Here is a 16476-nt window from a genome sequence, read left to right as displayed (position 1 = left end):
TTTTCCCTGTTGGCCAATGACTGAATCCCACCTGAATCATCTCTTGTGTATCCGTCCTCCCTTTGTCATCACTGCAACTACCCCTGTAAATAAAAACCAATACTGCCTGAGCTCCATAAAAAGGAGCCAGCTGCGATGGACTGATCCAGACACAAATAGATGTGATTATTGATTCAAATACTTGATGTAGTTCAGGTGCCGGTGATGTACCCCGACAGACACTGGAACAATCTGCGCAGTGGTCGTGTTACTTGCAGAATAAGGTAAAAGAAGTAAAAGAAGAAGTCAAACTCACCTCATCGTCGCGTGCATGCGCGTTTCTGATTGCTAAGTATTGAAACTGTTGCAAACAGTTCAACAATTCCAACTCTAGGAGAAAACTATGTGATGAAAAAAAAAAACTATCACGCTGTGTTACAAACCTGTAATTTCCTACACCTGCACAAGTGGAGCCACATAGAAACCGAGAGTTCTGTAAACAAACCCTCCACCCCCCCCCCCACCCCCACCCCCCGCTCCATCGCTCTGCTGGAGCCGCGGTGGCGATCAGGATGCTGACTCTCGAGGCGGTTTAGTTCACTTCCTCAGAACGACCCCCGCTCGCTGAGGCGCTGTTTTACAGTGGCCCAAGTAAACCGCAGACCGTCAGACACCTCGCTGCTCCCACCCCCACTCTGTAAAAGAGCAGTTAGTGGCAGTCTGGCAGCTCATTTATTATGATGGCAGCTACAGACTCGCTGAACTCCTTCTCCATTTAGGAAGGAGCTGCCAGTGAGTCATGGCGTGCTGCGGACATGAAGGAGACAGCCGAGGCCCGGCCAACTGTAGGCCATAGGAATTAATAGGCAGGGCCCCCTGAATGAGTGTCATGAATGTGTGGCTGTACAGTAGCCAAATAGGGTATAGTGAGAGGAGGAGGAGGAGGAGTGGGACGACTACTTCCCAAATGTCCACATGGGAGAGAGGTTCTCATGAAAGCACAGGAAAATGGAGGAAAAAAAAAAAGATGTGTTTATGTAGAAGCAGTTGAGGGAATGAGTGGCCTGGTTTCCACCGCTGGCCCGACCTGCTCATTATTATTCGTACCATTCCTCTTAGCCACCCAATATATACAGCAATCATTTAGGGCAATTAGTGTAATGTGATGCATTTGCATCTTGTAGGGGGCACGAACAAGCTATCACCAGGGAGAGTATGTTATGATGGATAAACAGAGATATCCAATATATTCGTCAAACTGATTAGGCCTGCTTTAGATGGGGTTTTTTTTATTTTATGCAATGAGATTCTAGGCCTACATCACACTGTAGAGCTGCAATACAAAAAAAAGGTTTAGTGTCTTTTAGGGACCGCCACCAAAATAGTACAGTGGGGTTTTCATTCTTGTCAGCTAAAAACTGCGATAGAGTGTAATAGAAGTAAATCTCATCAGGTATATTATGTCTGACATCCTGAACCCTGACTGGTTCCTTTTGCAACGGCTTAATGTGAGAGGTGAGAAAGTGTACGGCAGCATGGGGTGGTGAAAACCTGCTTGTTTACCATTTGAGTGGAAAAGCTGGAGGCCACAAGTCTCCTGTGTTGTTTTAAGTGCAGATGAGGGAGGCTAAATAGGCGCAGTCGTTAACAGGAGCGAGGGGAAAGTAGCAGGGATCCGTGTTTGTTTGCTTAGCAGAAGTCTCCTGCGCAGCGGCACAGCGCTCGTGCCAAAAGAGACGGATTTCTACTCCTGTAAACAGGAAGAATCTGGCTTTGAATCCAGCTTCGGCTTCTAAGCTCATCTTGATTGCACGGTGGGAGCCCGGAGCGAGACAAACAACAATTTGCCACCTTTTTAAACAAAGTGGACAAATTTATAAGTCCCTCCCAAACATGTTTGTGTTATTAAAACAAAAACAGATGATACAAAAGTGATGAAATGTGTGTGTGTAAATATGGCGGACGAGAGGCGTAGCACTGGAAAAGTCTGTTTGTGTACCTTTCTGGTAGAGAGCGTGGACGGGCAGCAGTCTCCTCCGTCATACTGGCAGTAGGCCCGGTTGTTGATGGTGTCACACCAGCCATCCCCTCCAAAGGGCTACACACAAGTCATAAACAAGAAACAGTGTTAATGTTCTCCCCGAAATGATAATTACACACCACACAGCACGGCAAGGCGGAGAGGGGCTGAAAGAAAAAAAAGAAAAAATATAAATGACTCAACATCTTCCCAGAAAACGTATTTTCAGTAAGTGGCAGACATTCACATACAATTACATTGTACAAACAAATCAAAATAAACACTTCCACGTCCCATCCAAGTTAGCCAATTAGAAAGGACGACTTCTGTCCACAGAACAAGCTGGAGCGTCTTCAATTCAGCGCACGAGCAGGGCTGTGTGATTCATTTAGCCAGGAGTTCCCACGTACTGTCATTTTGTGCGGGGTACGTCCCCGAGTGGGTGGAGGTAGCAAGACAAACAGGGCGCAGTTGAACAATGGCAGTTAAAGATTGTTTCCTGTATGAAAGATGCTCCGATCTAATCTGTGATTACACCGCACAGCTGTAGACGCGAGGGTTACTGCGAAATGTACGAACTAAAAATGTCGCATTTTTAGAAGCATGACTTCTTTGCACGCCGCTGTTTGCCGTGGAGCATGTGATCCACCCGTAGCAGTTCCTTTTCGCTCCTTGATTTTAGTGGCTGCATTAACCCAACCTTTTAAGCAAGTTCAGAATGAATGGCCCAGTCTGATGAACCCCAATGACGTATCTAAAGTCATTCACCTTGAAAGCCAGAGGAGGAATGAAGAATTTAAGACTTCGCAGCCTGACGTTTGCTATGGTAGTCATTTGGATGGTGGAATATGATTTGTTTCAAGTCTGAACTGCGAGACCTGCTGCACAAGTACAAATGGCCTCCCCCTTTTTGGAGTCCTTGTGAAGACATGGAGCGAAAATAGTTTCTTTTGGCATTCAAAGATAAACAACGTGACAAACTGATAGAAAGAGCCGTTCAATATGATTAAGCAGGAGAGGTTGACTTTCGCGTCGCACTTAGCCAACCTTTGAACTATAGGACAGGCAGAGTGGACGGACAGATGTCATTTGATGACTGCTCAGGTATGCTTCACCTTACTTAGAATATCGATTGATGACAATTCCTCAAACTGGTTTTTTTTTTTTGCAATGCTCTGGCCAGTGTGGGAGTCCTTCTGGAGAAACTCTGCAGTGGCACGCACATTTGTGGAATTTAAGTTACATAGAATCTCAAACTTGTCATGATGAAAGCCTTTTTAATGTTTTCGGCTAAACCTTGAGGGCTTCCCTGAGCCAACAATATGAAAATAAGTGCTGATTGCCAAAGATACTTTTGGCTTTCTCCGATGGGCCGATGGAGTCATTTCAAAGACTTAGGGTTCTACCTAACCTGCGCAGGGGGAGAGAGCAGCTGCTGAGAAGATTTCTGCAGTTTTCTCCTCACATCAAAGAGCTCCCTACTTGACGAATCCCCTTGCCTTTCCCAACTAAACTGCCGTGGCATAAATAAATCTATTTAATCGTCCTGTTTCTGAGTAAATACTTTACCAGCGAGCGCACCAGATGCCTCACCCAAATCACCACCACTATGTAAATCTTTGAATTACCTTTATAGTCCAGGCCAGTCATGCATAATACCGCTTAGCCTGCTGTCAGTTTTATTTGAATTTTAAAAGATTTCTGTAGCCGAGCTTCTGTTGATCTCCGTTCCGCCAACATGTCGTTCCCTTGCTGTTAAAATTAGCGGACCCCACACTTTGCCAACATGAGGTTAAGGGCTCATGTTGAGGTTAATTATTATTTATATTCCCCTCCAGGCAGCATGTACCTTACTCTCAACAGAAACGCACACACCCATGAAGAGCATTAAACCAGCTAGAGTTGGCTGCGCACCTTAGTCCCCCATGGGTAATTAAAAGGTCAACTGGTTTGTGTATTACCACTATACAGTAACTCCCTTCAAGTCAGTTTATCAGCCGACCCTAACACCTCGCTAAAAGAAATATTCTTAGCATTGGCTATTTCTAGGGGTGCATGTGCTGTCGTCAGCACCAGCCAGGCTCTTCATCAGAGCATTATAAAACACAGATATGAATTCTATTGAACACTCTTCTGTCAAGCAGAAATATATTGTTTTACTTCCTACCAAGTATCTGTTTCATTCTTTTAATAGCAGATATTTTGTCACACACACACCCCCCCCAACCCCCCCCCCCCCCCCATCACCCTGCTTGCCCAGAGCTCTCTGAAAGCAGTCGGGGGAGTGTGAGGTTTGCCCTTTTCTCTTCTCCATCTGACTCAAACTGTTTTTCCTTTTTGATAGGAAAGACAGTTCGGGGAGTTCAAGGGAGGTCTGTATGTGTGTGTGTGTGTGTGTGTATTGATGGTGGTTGTAGTGGGGAATTGTAAAACACAGTCCACCTTAGTGTGCCAGGTATTATGGGATATAAGCCATAGTACGTGAATCATTGGCTGTTTTTACACTCTCAGAAGAGGAAATATAGCGAGAGCCAGGTTAGAGCAGGAACCTACCATGTGTAACGTGTATAGATGTGCAGTATAGAAAGTCTAGATTACTCGAAAAACACATGCAGTTGGTCTGTAATCTTATCTCATCTTATCTCATCATACCATATTTTTGAACCATGACTAGAACATTTTAAGTGCATTATGAGTGAATGTGTGACAGACTATTAGAAGCATGTTAAGTTGTGAAACTTGCCCAGTAATGGGACACTGCCTCTTTGTTATTTATGGCTGGAGCATTGGACTGAAGGCACAGTGAGAGGACAAGCTCTGGGGAGCAGTTTTTGCTGTGTTAGAATTTTACAAATGAGCCTGCTGGTTGTGGAAACCAGCATATTGAATGGTCGAATTTTCCAGAGCAGTTCCTTTCAGTTTTTTTTTTTGTTGGCCAGACTTTGGATTGAATTGTTTGGGGTACAACAATGCACAGCAACAACAAGTCATCTTGGTTTTCAAAGTCTTTCCTTTTTATGGGTCTATATCGTGCGCATGCATGTAAAGACTTGGATTTTATTAATCCCACCGCGGGGAAATTTACAAAACAAAACAAAACAAAACAAAAGCCTTTAGAAATCTGGTTCACCATATACAGAGTCAAGCAGTCAGCCTGTGCTTCCTCTTAATCCCTTAACCTTTTAAGAGGAAACCAGGTTTCTGTTTACACATTTTAGAAATCATGTTGCTGCCAACATCTGTCAATAAAAAGATGACTTAAGGGCACATAAACACATGACTGATGTTCAGTGCTGACTGCCAACTTGTGTTTGTACTTCCATATTAAAACATGATATGTCACCAGGTCACCTGTAAAACCCTTTTCAGAACCACTTCTAATGCATGTTTCCCTGCAAAGGGCCAAAGGGGCTGCATCATTCTCCCAGTGATGTGTGCGCAGCTTACGCAGCTAGGTGTGGGGTTAGGTGCGTTCTACCTTTTGCACCTGTTAACCACTGAAAGGCTTTTATTGTGAACTCATGACACTGAGGTTACAGACTAACAGCCGCTAACTCCTTGGTCTAAGAAGCAAGATGCTAGCTGTGGTCAAATAGTAAAAAAAAAAAAAATATGGAAAAAATCATGAGGTCAAGGATGGTCCAGTGTACCCTGTGTTAAAGGAGATAAGACAGTTCACTCAGTTAGGAACCAGCCCTGGATCTTTTTTTGAAGTAAAGGTGATTCAGGTCATTCTAACCTGTAAGAAAAGTCAACATCAGACTCATGACTTCACGCAAAAACCACCGCACCAGTGGGTGGGTCTGAGTCCTGCAGCAGTCAGGGTCCTCGATACCAGCAAACACATTCTCAAAAAGCTCTTGCAGGGAGGGGATCATGTCCCGCAGGAGCAAGAACATACATGGGTTGATGGTTCTGGACTTTCACCAGTCCTTAAAACAGCTGCCAGGGAGCCCCATTCACCTTGGATTTGAAGAGACGCTCAGACTAGAGTTGGTAGATTGTTCCAGTAGTTACCTCCTGAGTGACTCCCTGTGAATATATTTCAGGCGAGTCCAACTGGAAGACGCAAGGCAGACCCCAGGGAAGAGCCCCAACATGCTGGAGAGATAACACTCGCTGAAAAGCTTGTAAACATAGCGGGATTCCGCTGGAACCACTGGAACATGCGGCTGGGGTAACTCACATTTTGCCTACTCTGTTTAGTCTGTTGCCACCGCAAATTGGACCCAGATAAGTTACTGGGAATGGATGAATGGCAAGCTGGGAAAGAATTTACCCAAAGGTTTTTAAAGTATTTTAAAGTATATTTAAAATACTTTTATTTTAAAGTAAAATGCGTATAAAGTATATGAAGTATAGTGAGGAAACGTCATTCCATGAAACATTGTTAACGAGACAAGCTGCAGCTGAGTAAAATCAATTCAGTCATTTCCATTGGTAAGGGGCAAAATCTGAAGATGCTATATATGCTCGCTATCACACATTTCCAAGAATCCTTGACTCTTTCTTGGATAACAAGCTTTGTATTTGGAAAGGTTAAGAAAACCTCTCTCCTCTTGGACTACTTTAATTCCACTTTATTGTATATTTACCAAAAAAAAATCATTCCTTGTCCAACAATTAGGGCTGTCTGTTGTCTGAGCGAACGACCTCTACTCTTCTGGCTGCCTTTAGTCTGTGGAGACTTGTTTGTTTAATTTGCTTTGCTTGTGTTTGACTTCCATTAAACAACTACAGCATGTGTTTCGGAATAAATGAGAGGAAATAGAGCAAGAGAAAAAAAATATATATATTTTGCTATAGTCTTAAGGTTTTGCGACTGTAATTAACAGGTGTTGATAGATTGAGTTCACTTTTGGTCCACTTTGTCTTTAATTCATTTCAACCCTGATCTCCCACCTAAGGCAGAGCTCAGAATCTGAAATGTTCTGTTTGTGTATATCCGGCCTCATGCGGAAATATTGTGATATAAACACAACTATCCCTAATCCTCAAAGAGAAACTAACTTGTTTCAGACTGGAAAGCTACTATACAGTGCTTCACAATGTGATCAAGGGGATTAACACAGCATCCACCAACCAAACGGTTTAAATAGATGTATTCTATCCTAGCCTAAATGCCTCATATTAAGTGATGCATGAGTCAATGCGCTTAATAGGCTGGCTGTTACACACTCTTATCACATTCTTTGACCATATTGGTCCAGCAAACCTTTTATTCACGCTGAGAACATTCTAAGAAAGTGTGAAGACACTTCTGTAATGGCACAGCAGGTATTTTGTCACCGATGTAACTCTTTCTGCAGCTAAAGAAGTGGATCAAACTGTTGACTGAACAGGCTCCGGCTGGCAGTTGTACAGGGCCTGCTGGGCTGATAAGATGCCTGAGCTGACTTTGACATTAATTGTCAACCAAGTTTTAAGAAAGAATGGAAAGAGGGTCAGGGTAAGAGAGAGAGAGGGAGCAATGGCATCTGGATGAGATCTGGCATAGAACACATGCAGCACATGTGGTCTGGTATAATTTACAGTGTTGTCATGGAGGAGTGGGTTATAAGCAACTGTTTTGCCTAGCAACATTCACGGGAAGGTGGAAGGGGAAAATGTAGTGCTGGCAGGTAGGAAGAATATTTTAATACCGTGAGACATCAACAGTTTATGTGTTCCATCGGTAGTTCCAACCTTTTCTGAACCCAACAGATGAATGCCAAATAAAAACTATCTGGGTTTATGATTTTAGATGATTTACTGTCACTGGTAAAATATTACTGAGCAGGGATGGATGTTAAATTGCAGATTAAACTAACTTTCATTTATGATACAAAACTACAGCACACAAAATATGATGAAATTGAACAAGCCCAAAAGTCTAACGCCGTGCTACAGCAGCCTCTACAGGCTGCAATGTTCTTTATACCTCACTATATGAAGGTGTTGGATGGAACAAACAAAATACTGACCATTTTGCCATCCCTATCAGTAGTGGTGATCAGAGTAATGGGGAGTTTATCTCGAAGGCGCTAGAGGGAAGACCGTGAGGTTATCAAAGTCTGAGGAATTCATACCCCTGAGAGCTTGAATGTGCTGAAGTGCGGAAGTTTTGGTCAGATTGTGGCACCGGATTGAAAGGTCTGGGGTCGCCTCCAACAAAGAATTTGTCAGTGTGAGAGTTCATTCTCGACCTTGGAAAAAGTAGTTTGACAAAATAATCATAATTCAAGGTCCACTTACAAGCTTTCCCTTGTGGGGCTTTCAGCATAACCTCATGGCCTTTGTCAGTGGTTGAATCTTGCTCAGTTGTCGTGGAGATGGCTCACTTACTCCTGGTGTCACATGACCAGTTGCATACTTAGATAATGCCAATGACAATTGAGCAATCTCAGTGACCACTAAAAGTATCCAGCTGTTGTTTCCAGTAAACATCTAATGTATTTTCCTTGCAAATACATGTAAATTCACCAGAAGTTTGACTTTGTTACCTTTTGTTACCTTATCACCAAACAGGAAACTTTATCCGGCTCCCTTTGTCAAACAGTAAGAGTTCCAGCACACACTAGGCAGAAACATTTAGAACCCTTGTGTCAGCCTAAATAATTAATCTAAATCTAACATAATCCAGTGATTAATTTATTTTCCTTTATCAGATAATCCATTAGGCTTGGCAGGCGTAACAACCTTTGGCAATGCCAGGATCCCTGGGAAAAAAAAAAGGTTCTTTGGACAGGTTTTAAAAGAATTCTTGTAAAGTTTGAAGTGTGAGGATATCAATTTCTGAGATTTGTCATCATGATATGTGAAGCACATTGCACACCGGCTCTGGTATCTTGAATAGTGATGACAACAGGGATACAGCATGTTTTGCTTCGTGTTTAATATTATTGGAAAGGTGAGTAACCTTAATGCGGTTATGCCCAGAAATGGTGTAATTGTTTTAAGTATTCCCTATCTTGATGTTAATAAAATATCTTTGATAATAACGGGATGAAAGCCAAACTGAGATCCTCGTGACCTTGAGGCTTTGAAAGCACACACAAGCACATAGTAGACGTGTTATGTAAGAACGGAATTACACTTTCACCTAATGTTTGTGAAAACGGAGACACCAGTTGGTTAAGCAAGAAGTGTCAAACACTATGTTCACAAAGTGCCTTGGTGCTCGGTTACGCTAAGTGATACTTATGTGCTTTCAGCTTGAATGGACACCAAAGGACAACTGTGTATCATGGAAACCACCAAATCTATGGTACAAAAGGTCCATGCAGCCACTTCTCGCCACAATAAAAACATACAGAAGGGAAATAAATTGAACTCAGGCATTCTCAGCAGCAATAAATAATGTTCTCGTCCTTGGCCAGATACTGCATCAGTCATGACTAAAAAAGACATTCACTCGTTTAACAGTTTCAAAGACCTGGGTGAGACTGATATCTGGATGAAAAGTATTTGCACATACTCCTGTATTTGATGCGGGACCGCTTAGCTGTTTGGGCTCTTACCTCACATGACTGGATGCAATGGATGTGTTGAGGGTCAGGGTACCACTTCATCATCCCTGTGCAGACTATGCTCTGGAAAACAAAGCACATAAACGGTTGAGCAACGCAGTCGCAGGAAATGGATAACTACTGTGTTTGCCATAAAAAACAACATTACACTCCGTAACAAAAGCATTTTCGTGGGACTTTTTTGCATGCTTGAGGCTTCCAAAGTAGTAAAAGTTGTGAACCATTGATTTAAAGTTGAGCATTCATTAAGCAGCCACACTGTACATGGAGGATAATGCCAACCTCCTCGCGGACCAGTGAGTTTCCAAATGAAGATTACCAAATCCTACTCCACAAGGTGGAGTAGCTCAAATCTAAGGAGGCTATCTCTGGGAGCACAAATATGCCGAACAAATTTCAAGGCAATACCTCAATTGGATTATTATAGAATATTATATAAAAAGTTGACATTTTGGCCTGATGGTGGCGTGGAGGAAAAAGCCAATGGGAGTGTTATAAATGATTAGTGTTCATCCTCTGGGGAGAATGAATGTGCGGGGTAAATTTTCTAAATCATGGGATTCTGCCCATCATTTTGAAAATAAACACTGTAAACACTATTATTAAAAAAAAAAAAAAAAAAGGTCAGCGAGATCACCAAAAGCACAAATTCTCAGGAACCCTGAATATCCACAGCAGCGTTCGTGAAAATCATCATACTTTTAGCACACTGACACAAGAGGAGAGAGGAGTCAACATGACATTCAACTTGTATACAGCATGTATACACAATATACACTGTGCCCTGTGTGTGCTTGTAGTTCAGTATTTAATGACAAAACAAGCACGAGCGTAGACTAAACGCAGTTATGGTACCTTGGCCTCCCTTACCATGAACTGTTACATAAAAATGAGCAAGACTACATCTTGCACTCATTCTGATTGCAGACCGTGCAGATATCCTATTGTTTTCATGGACATATGCTGTGCATTACAACAATTTCAAGCTTTTGCTGCCTTTTTGCAGTGTTTGTTATGCATGAAAACCTTGTGATGGAAGAATAATAATTGTTTTATACAACTTAAGTGGATGCAAAACTCAAAATTCTGTGGTGAAATTTGGGTGAGGCTGTGGTCTTCTGTCATTTATTTGACCCCGGGATTTTTACAAGGTGGTTAGCAGATAGCTGATAGACTAACAAATATGGACAGAGAAAGTGGATCCTCCCCTGTGATTTCCCGTGCAGCCTGGCCCAGCGAGGGAGACCTGATTTTGAAAGTATTTGAGATAACACAATGCCTTGAAATCACAAGGCGGTGTCAGAGATATGGCGTAAGTAACCAGACCTCCATCCAACTATTTGACCTTGGCAAGGGTGGATTAACTGGCTGGCTGGCCGACTGGCCACCCAAAAGTAAGGTGAAACCGGAGCAGTGTTTGCGACAGCGTTAACGTAGAAGCGATTCCTGAGATATGATATTGGGTAACATGACCCACCTTTAAAGCAAAACAACAGCGCTGTGTGAGAGATATGTGTATTTCCTAAAAGGCTTGACGTCAACTGGAACCTTTACTCTCGCTATCTGCCTGGGATTTCCAGTAACGCTAAAACACAACGATAACGAACGCACATTCGCGTACACAAGAGGCGGATTTTGTTGTGTGATAGCATGTGATTAGCTGGTGCAGCCGGGAATTTAATATGTTTTCCTAGAAAATGTTAAAAGATACTGTCTTGCCAACGGTTCAGTCAAACATCTGATATGAAAAACATTTGCACATATTTTGATGCACCAAAAATATCAGCTGCAATTTGTCAGAGGGATTCATTTTTAGGTATCCTCAGTTACCAAGAGAGACTTTTGAAGCCATTTGAGATTATTTCTATTGAAAAATAGATTCTGCAATTTATATGTTTTGTCTACTACACTCACTGCAAAATATGTTTAATTTTGAAAAGTGATTTTTCTCTCATGAGATTGGAAAATACGACTTAAACCTCCTTAAAATTACAAATTTCATTGCCAGTAACTGCTTCACTGTAACTGTTGTGCGTATAATAATAAAGAACTTGACCTTGATTTTACCATACATTTGTTGAAGACAGAAATTGTAACATGATAATAATTCATTTACATTGTAAAAAGAGGTATTAAGGGGGCTTCAATCTACAGGGATGCCTTTGTTGCATGCAGTTCATCTCAATTTAAGCCAAATTGAAAGTGAAAAGTCATCACCTTTCTTCATCTGTCCTATCACACAACCACTAGCTCTAAACTAGCACAAACCCTTTGTGTCGTCCTCCTGTAGTCCTTTCCATAGACACAACACGTTCTGCTCATTTCAAAACGAAGCTTGAAATGTTCCACAACCAAGATAAGACCAGACAGGGATTTAAGGTGGCACTAAGGATCATAAAGACATAAGCAATCAGAGAAATAACAGGTCACCAACAAAGTGAGGAGACGTGAACTCGGTTGCAAATATGTATTGCAGCTTAATCCTCTGTGTTTTTTTGTACGCCGATTATCCCACAAATTGGTTGTCGTTGTCTTAAAACTGCAATGAACTTAGCTTTGTGCTATTATCAGGAAAGGTGAGTCAGTCTGGAGCAGTAGCTCCGTGTGCTCCATGCTGTTCAGATCACCAGATGTTTGGATGCATTATTCATTCTTACGGGTGTTTTTGTGTAAAAAACCCCAGCGCTGTTTGTCAGCGGATCGGCTTTCGCGGCGCCCTGGACTGGTCGCATGGCAGCAAGCGAGCAAAACAACAACTGTTCTATAAAACCCGCCAAGAGTTTCCAAATGGTAGCGAAACCACAATCCCTTGCTCAGTTGCAGTTATTTAAACCAATCAAGAGATCTCATTTTTCACCACATCATGCCTCATCATGCAACATGAAAGAGCTTAGCAACAGGTGCAACCAGTGCTGCAAGACGATCTGTACAGCACCCCTCCCCGAAGCTCTGTATTTATTGAACTGGATCAAATGAGCATTGACTGAAGCGTGTTACGATATTTATATATTTAATATTTAATAGTTTGTGAACACTTGTTATTGACATATATGGATTTTTCAGAACTGACTCAGTTAAACTGCACTTAAGCTGCCAATAAAAGTTATTGCGAATTTCAAGATATCCAATATCAGCACTATGGTCATGCCAGAGAGCCAAAATTACAAAGATCTGAAGCTTCTTCAAAAACTTACGTGCTTGGAAAATCATCTGAAACAGCATTTAGAACATGATGGGATGGAAATATTTTAAAGGAACAGTCATCCAAGGTTCTGCAGGTTGAAATTTAAGGAGGCTCTCCACTCATTTTACATGTGAAAGTCCATTTGTTAGTCATAGGGAGGGTTGCTCATCCGGTTATATAATGCTCATCAAGTGTGAGAAAAATGACTCAAGTGACGTCACAGGAGTAATGTCAGGTTGGGCTCGGTCACAGCAACTTTTGAACAGAAAGCCTGCGTTACAAACTGGAGATTGTAAGATGTTAAGATGCTCAGAGAAACAGTGGTCGTCTGGGAGGCGGTAGATCAATCTAAAAACCTATGGTATGGTCAACAGCGATGTAAAGTGCATAAAACATCAGTGTGAACCTTTAAAGCAGGGTGGGGCGGGGTTTCATACGTTTTACAGACTGACAGCATTTACGCTGCTGTTGTAAAAGGCCAAAACAACAAGTCAGCAGAAAAGCTAGAGTGTAGAGGAAGGGAGCATTTGTTGCTACAGTTTGTGTCTCCTGTCCAGCCTGACTTGTGAAACTGTAATAGAAAACATTCCCCTTGGCTGGCTGCTTTTTCTTTTTTTTTTTTTCAGTTATGTGGAATGAAGATGAGTTTAGACCAATGGCGTAACTTCATCACCCAGGTCCAGCCAATAACAAACTGAAGTAACTCCTCAGGTGTCTCACCTGGACTTTGGTGGCTAGCATCCAGTGCTTTAAAGAGTCAGCTGTAGTGCCATTGGGCAGGACCACAGGGTCACGCAGATCCATGTCCGGGGCCACAATGCATGTTGAGTAGCAAACAGCACCTGCAAGGAAAAGGGAGAGAAAAAAAAAAAACACACACACACACACACACACACACACACACACACAAATCAAATAACACTTACCTCCAAGTCTCATTAGCATCTGTTGAATTTATTTATGTTCAAACATTTGAGGAAGAAACAGACCACATAACTTCAGACCACGCCGTCATCTGTCATCTGTGGGCCGCACTCTTGGCAACCATCACTGTAGGAGAGCTTGTACTGTGTGTGTGTGTGTGTGTGTGTGTGTGTGTGTGTGTGTGTGTGTGTGTGTGTGCTGCAAGTCCATCTGTTGGTTCAGGTTCTCAGGAGTCTCCTCCTGGCATTTAATAACAAATATCTACCATAATATGTCAGTACAATTCAACTATAGCTTGACAAACTCTCCATAACAAATGTTTTGTCTGCTTGCCAGCGTGTAATGTCATGATTTACTTTTCAGTTCGATGCTGCCAAGTCACTATAGCATATAATATTCAACAAGCGTGTGCTTAAGCATGCACTGTAGTGATTTAATTTAACACTGGGCACTCAAATGTAGAAAATGCTTCAAAACGTAATTTAGTGGTATAATAAGTTAGCGGAGTGCAGTCAGTAGAGGAAGACGCCTTAAAAGGCTTCTCTCCGTATCCATACAGGACAAAGCACTCAGAGCATGTGCATCTCCGCAAAAAGCTGCATAATCCTCCAAATTTGGCATTTTAACAATAGACAAACTTTTTTTATTTTGTATCTGGATCCAGATCGGCATCAAAACACACACGACAGTCGTGGGATATGTGTCACAGGGGAAACAGCGCTGTGGTGTAATTGGCCACCGACTGCTTGTTGACCACCATCACTGCGTGGTATCTGTGCCCTAATTTATTCACACTTAATGTATGCTCTTCATTTTCTCTGTTGTTCATGCTGTCGCGGCTGGGTAAATAAGTCATGGCTATTTGACACTTTAACCTTTCAGGAGGCAAATAAATCAAGCCCGATTTTAAAGATGAGACTTTGTCAGAGCTGGTTTGAGCGTTTGATTCAGTACTTACTGTCTCCCAGTCTATTATGACAATCATTATTTTCAGACATTTTGTGTTGTTGTTTTCTTAATCTACTATCTATCTATCACTTGGATCTCACATCTAAATCAAAGAATGCCAAAAAAAAAGAAGAGGAGAAAAAGCACAAGTGTTGACAAAAGGACGCTCCACCGTCATGATTTGCCTTGTCTGTTCAGTCGAGTAGTGCGTAACCAGACAAGCCAAAAGCAGCCAGGCAGGCCGCTCTGCATGGCTTCATTTTGTTTGACAGAAAGGAGGAGAATATAATCAGGACTGTTTATTTGACGGATTACACTTTCATCTCTTGCACTCACCGACATCCATCCCCTGGTCACAGCTGTACTCTACGGAGTTGAGATCAGTAGGAGGAGAGCACGATCCCTTGAGGCTGGAGCACATGGTGAACGCTGTCGTCCACCCGCCATCCTTCGTGCAGCGGATCTCACTCTGGAGACAAACGCACACGCTGAAATCCGCTGCCTGCACTTCAGACGACTCAAGAGAAACACTTTGGGAAACAATTCATTCAGTTGAGCTCCCACCGTGATTTGAGAGTCCATTATTGTTTTACATTGTTGAGCAGTTACGTGGACAAACACGACGCTCCCTGCACAGACAGGCATTCACAGAGGAGTCAGTTGTGAAATGAATAAATGAATGACTTACTTCCTGAATTTAAATGACATCCTCCATACGAAAAAAACACTTTAAATGCTTTTGTTTCATAATTGTTTTCACACGCATACTAAATGTGGCTTTAATAAGGAGATGGCGCCCGGACTTCAAAGACGTCGCACTCTGGAGACTTTATAAAAACTATTGTATTGCAGAACTAGTTCGACCATATCGTTGTCCTACACACTTGGGGAAACTTGGTGGAAGCGCGCATTTTTTTAATACATTTTACAACGGCAGCCATTGTAGAAGTTTCCTCACGCTTCGTTTATCCAGCATGGGTACAGCTGGATTACCCCCCCCCCCTTGAAGTCTGGAGCAAAAAAACAACAGCAGCAGCAGCAGCGCAGCAACATGTTCATGACAAGGTGTCAGTGATGCGTGACTGAGGCTAAAAACCACAGCTACTGTGCACACAGTTTTGTTGTTCAGAGGGGAATGGCTGTGGTTTATCATGTCAAACAAAATTGTATAATGCATTTGTTGCGATAGCGTCTATATTGCATGAACATCGATCTTGAGATGTGAAGGTTATTAGTTAAAGATACATTTCCACAGTGCTGCGACCTTTACCTCCTTTTAGACTTTTGTGTCTTTTTTTTTTTTTTTTGTCCTACATCATGACCAAGACTAACAGCATCTAGTACGGAGTGTCTCAAGTGCCTCACCCTGTCCAACTCATCTAAAACTGACACGAAAATGGCATCATCATTGATAATGATGTAGGCTGCTGGCATAAGTCTGCCATTGTGCGACTATTTCAGTCGCCATTCTCCATTCTTCTTCCGTTATCTGTGCGTGACTGTTTTCAAAGTCCCCGTCGCTAAACGAAACAGCAACATCAACAACCTCCGAGCTAGCAGCCTACGATGCTGAAAATGGCAAGTTTTGACAAAGATTTGGACCGTCTGTGGTTTTAAAGTCTTTTTTTTTTTAACAGTAAAAGTTGTAAAATCACACATACATACGTCGTTTACTATTTTATGTGCCATTTTCTTCTTTGCGAGGGGGAACAAATGGACGGCTATTGAAATCTTACATTTTCTGTTGCATGTGGGCACTGCAGGGTGCAGAGGGTGTCATAGTACAGGCCATTGGTGCAGGTATACATGCCCTGGAATACATCAGGTAGGGCTGGGCAGGATATCGGCTCACAGCTAGTTTCCTCCCACTGCCCCCCCTCCAGGCACTCCAACTTGAAGTACTTCCTAGAGAC

At 42.4% G+C, this 16476-nt stretch overlaps 1 protein-coding gene across 1 annotated transcript in view; it reads right to left on the bottom strand.

Moving 5' to 3' along the window:
* Positions 1–16476, bottom strand: part of pappa2 (pappalysin 2) — a 62128-nt gene that overhangs the window by 1724 nt on the left and 43928 nt on the right. The window contains exons 22-26 of the mRNA XM_070918936.1: positions 16300–16468; positions 14900–15032; positions 13412–13533; positions 9499–9570; positions 1979–2077 (exon numbers count right to left, since the gene is read on the bottom strand). Coding sequence (XP_070775037.1) covers positions 1979–2077; positions 9499–9570; positions 13412–13533; positions 14900–15032; positions 16300–16468 — 595 coding nt within the window. The remainder of the gene's footprint in view (positions 1–1978; positions 2078–9498; positions 9571–13411; positions 13534–14899; positions 15033–16299; positions 16469–16476) is intronic.

Source organism: Enoplosus armatus, chromosome 14 (genome assembly GCF_043641665.1).
Source record: "Enoplosus armatus isolate fEnoArm2 chromosome 14, fEnoArm2.hap1, whole genome shotgun sequence".
Taxonomy (NCBI): domain Eukaryota; kingdom Metazoa; phylum Chordata; class Actinopteri; order Centrarchiformes; family Enoplosidae; genus Enoplosus; species Enoplosus armatus.
This window is presented reverse-complemented; position numbering and strand designations above follow the sequence as displayed.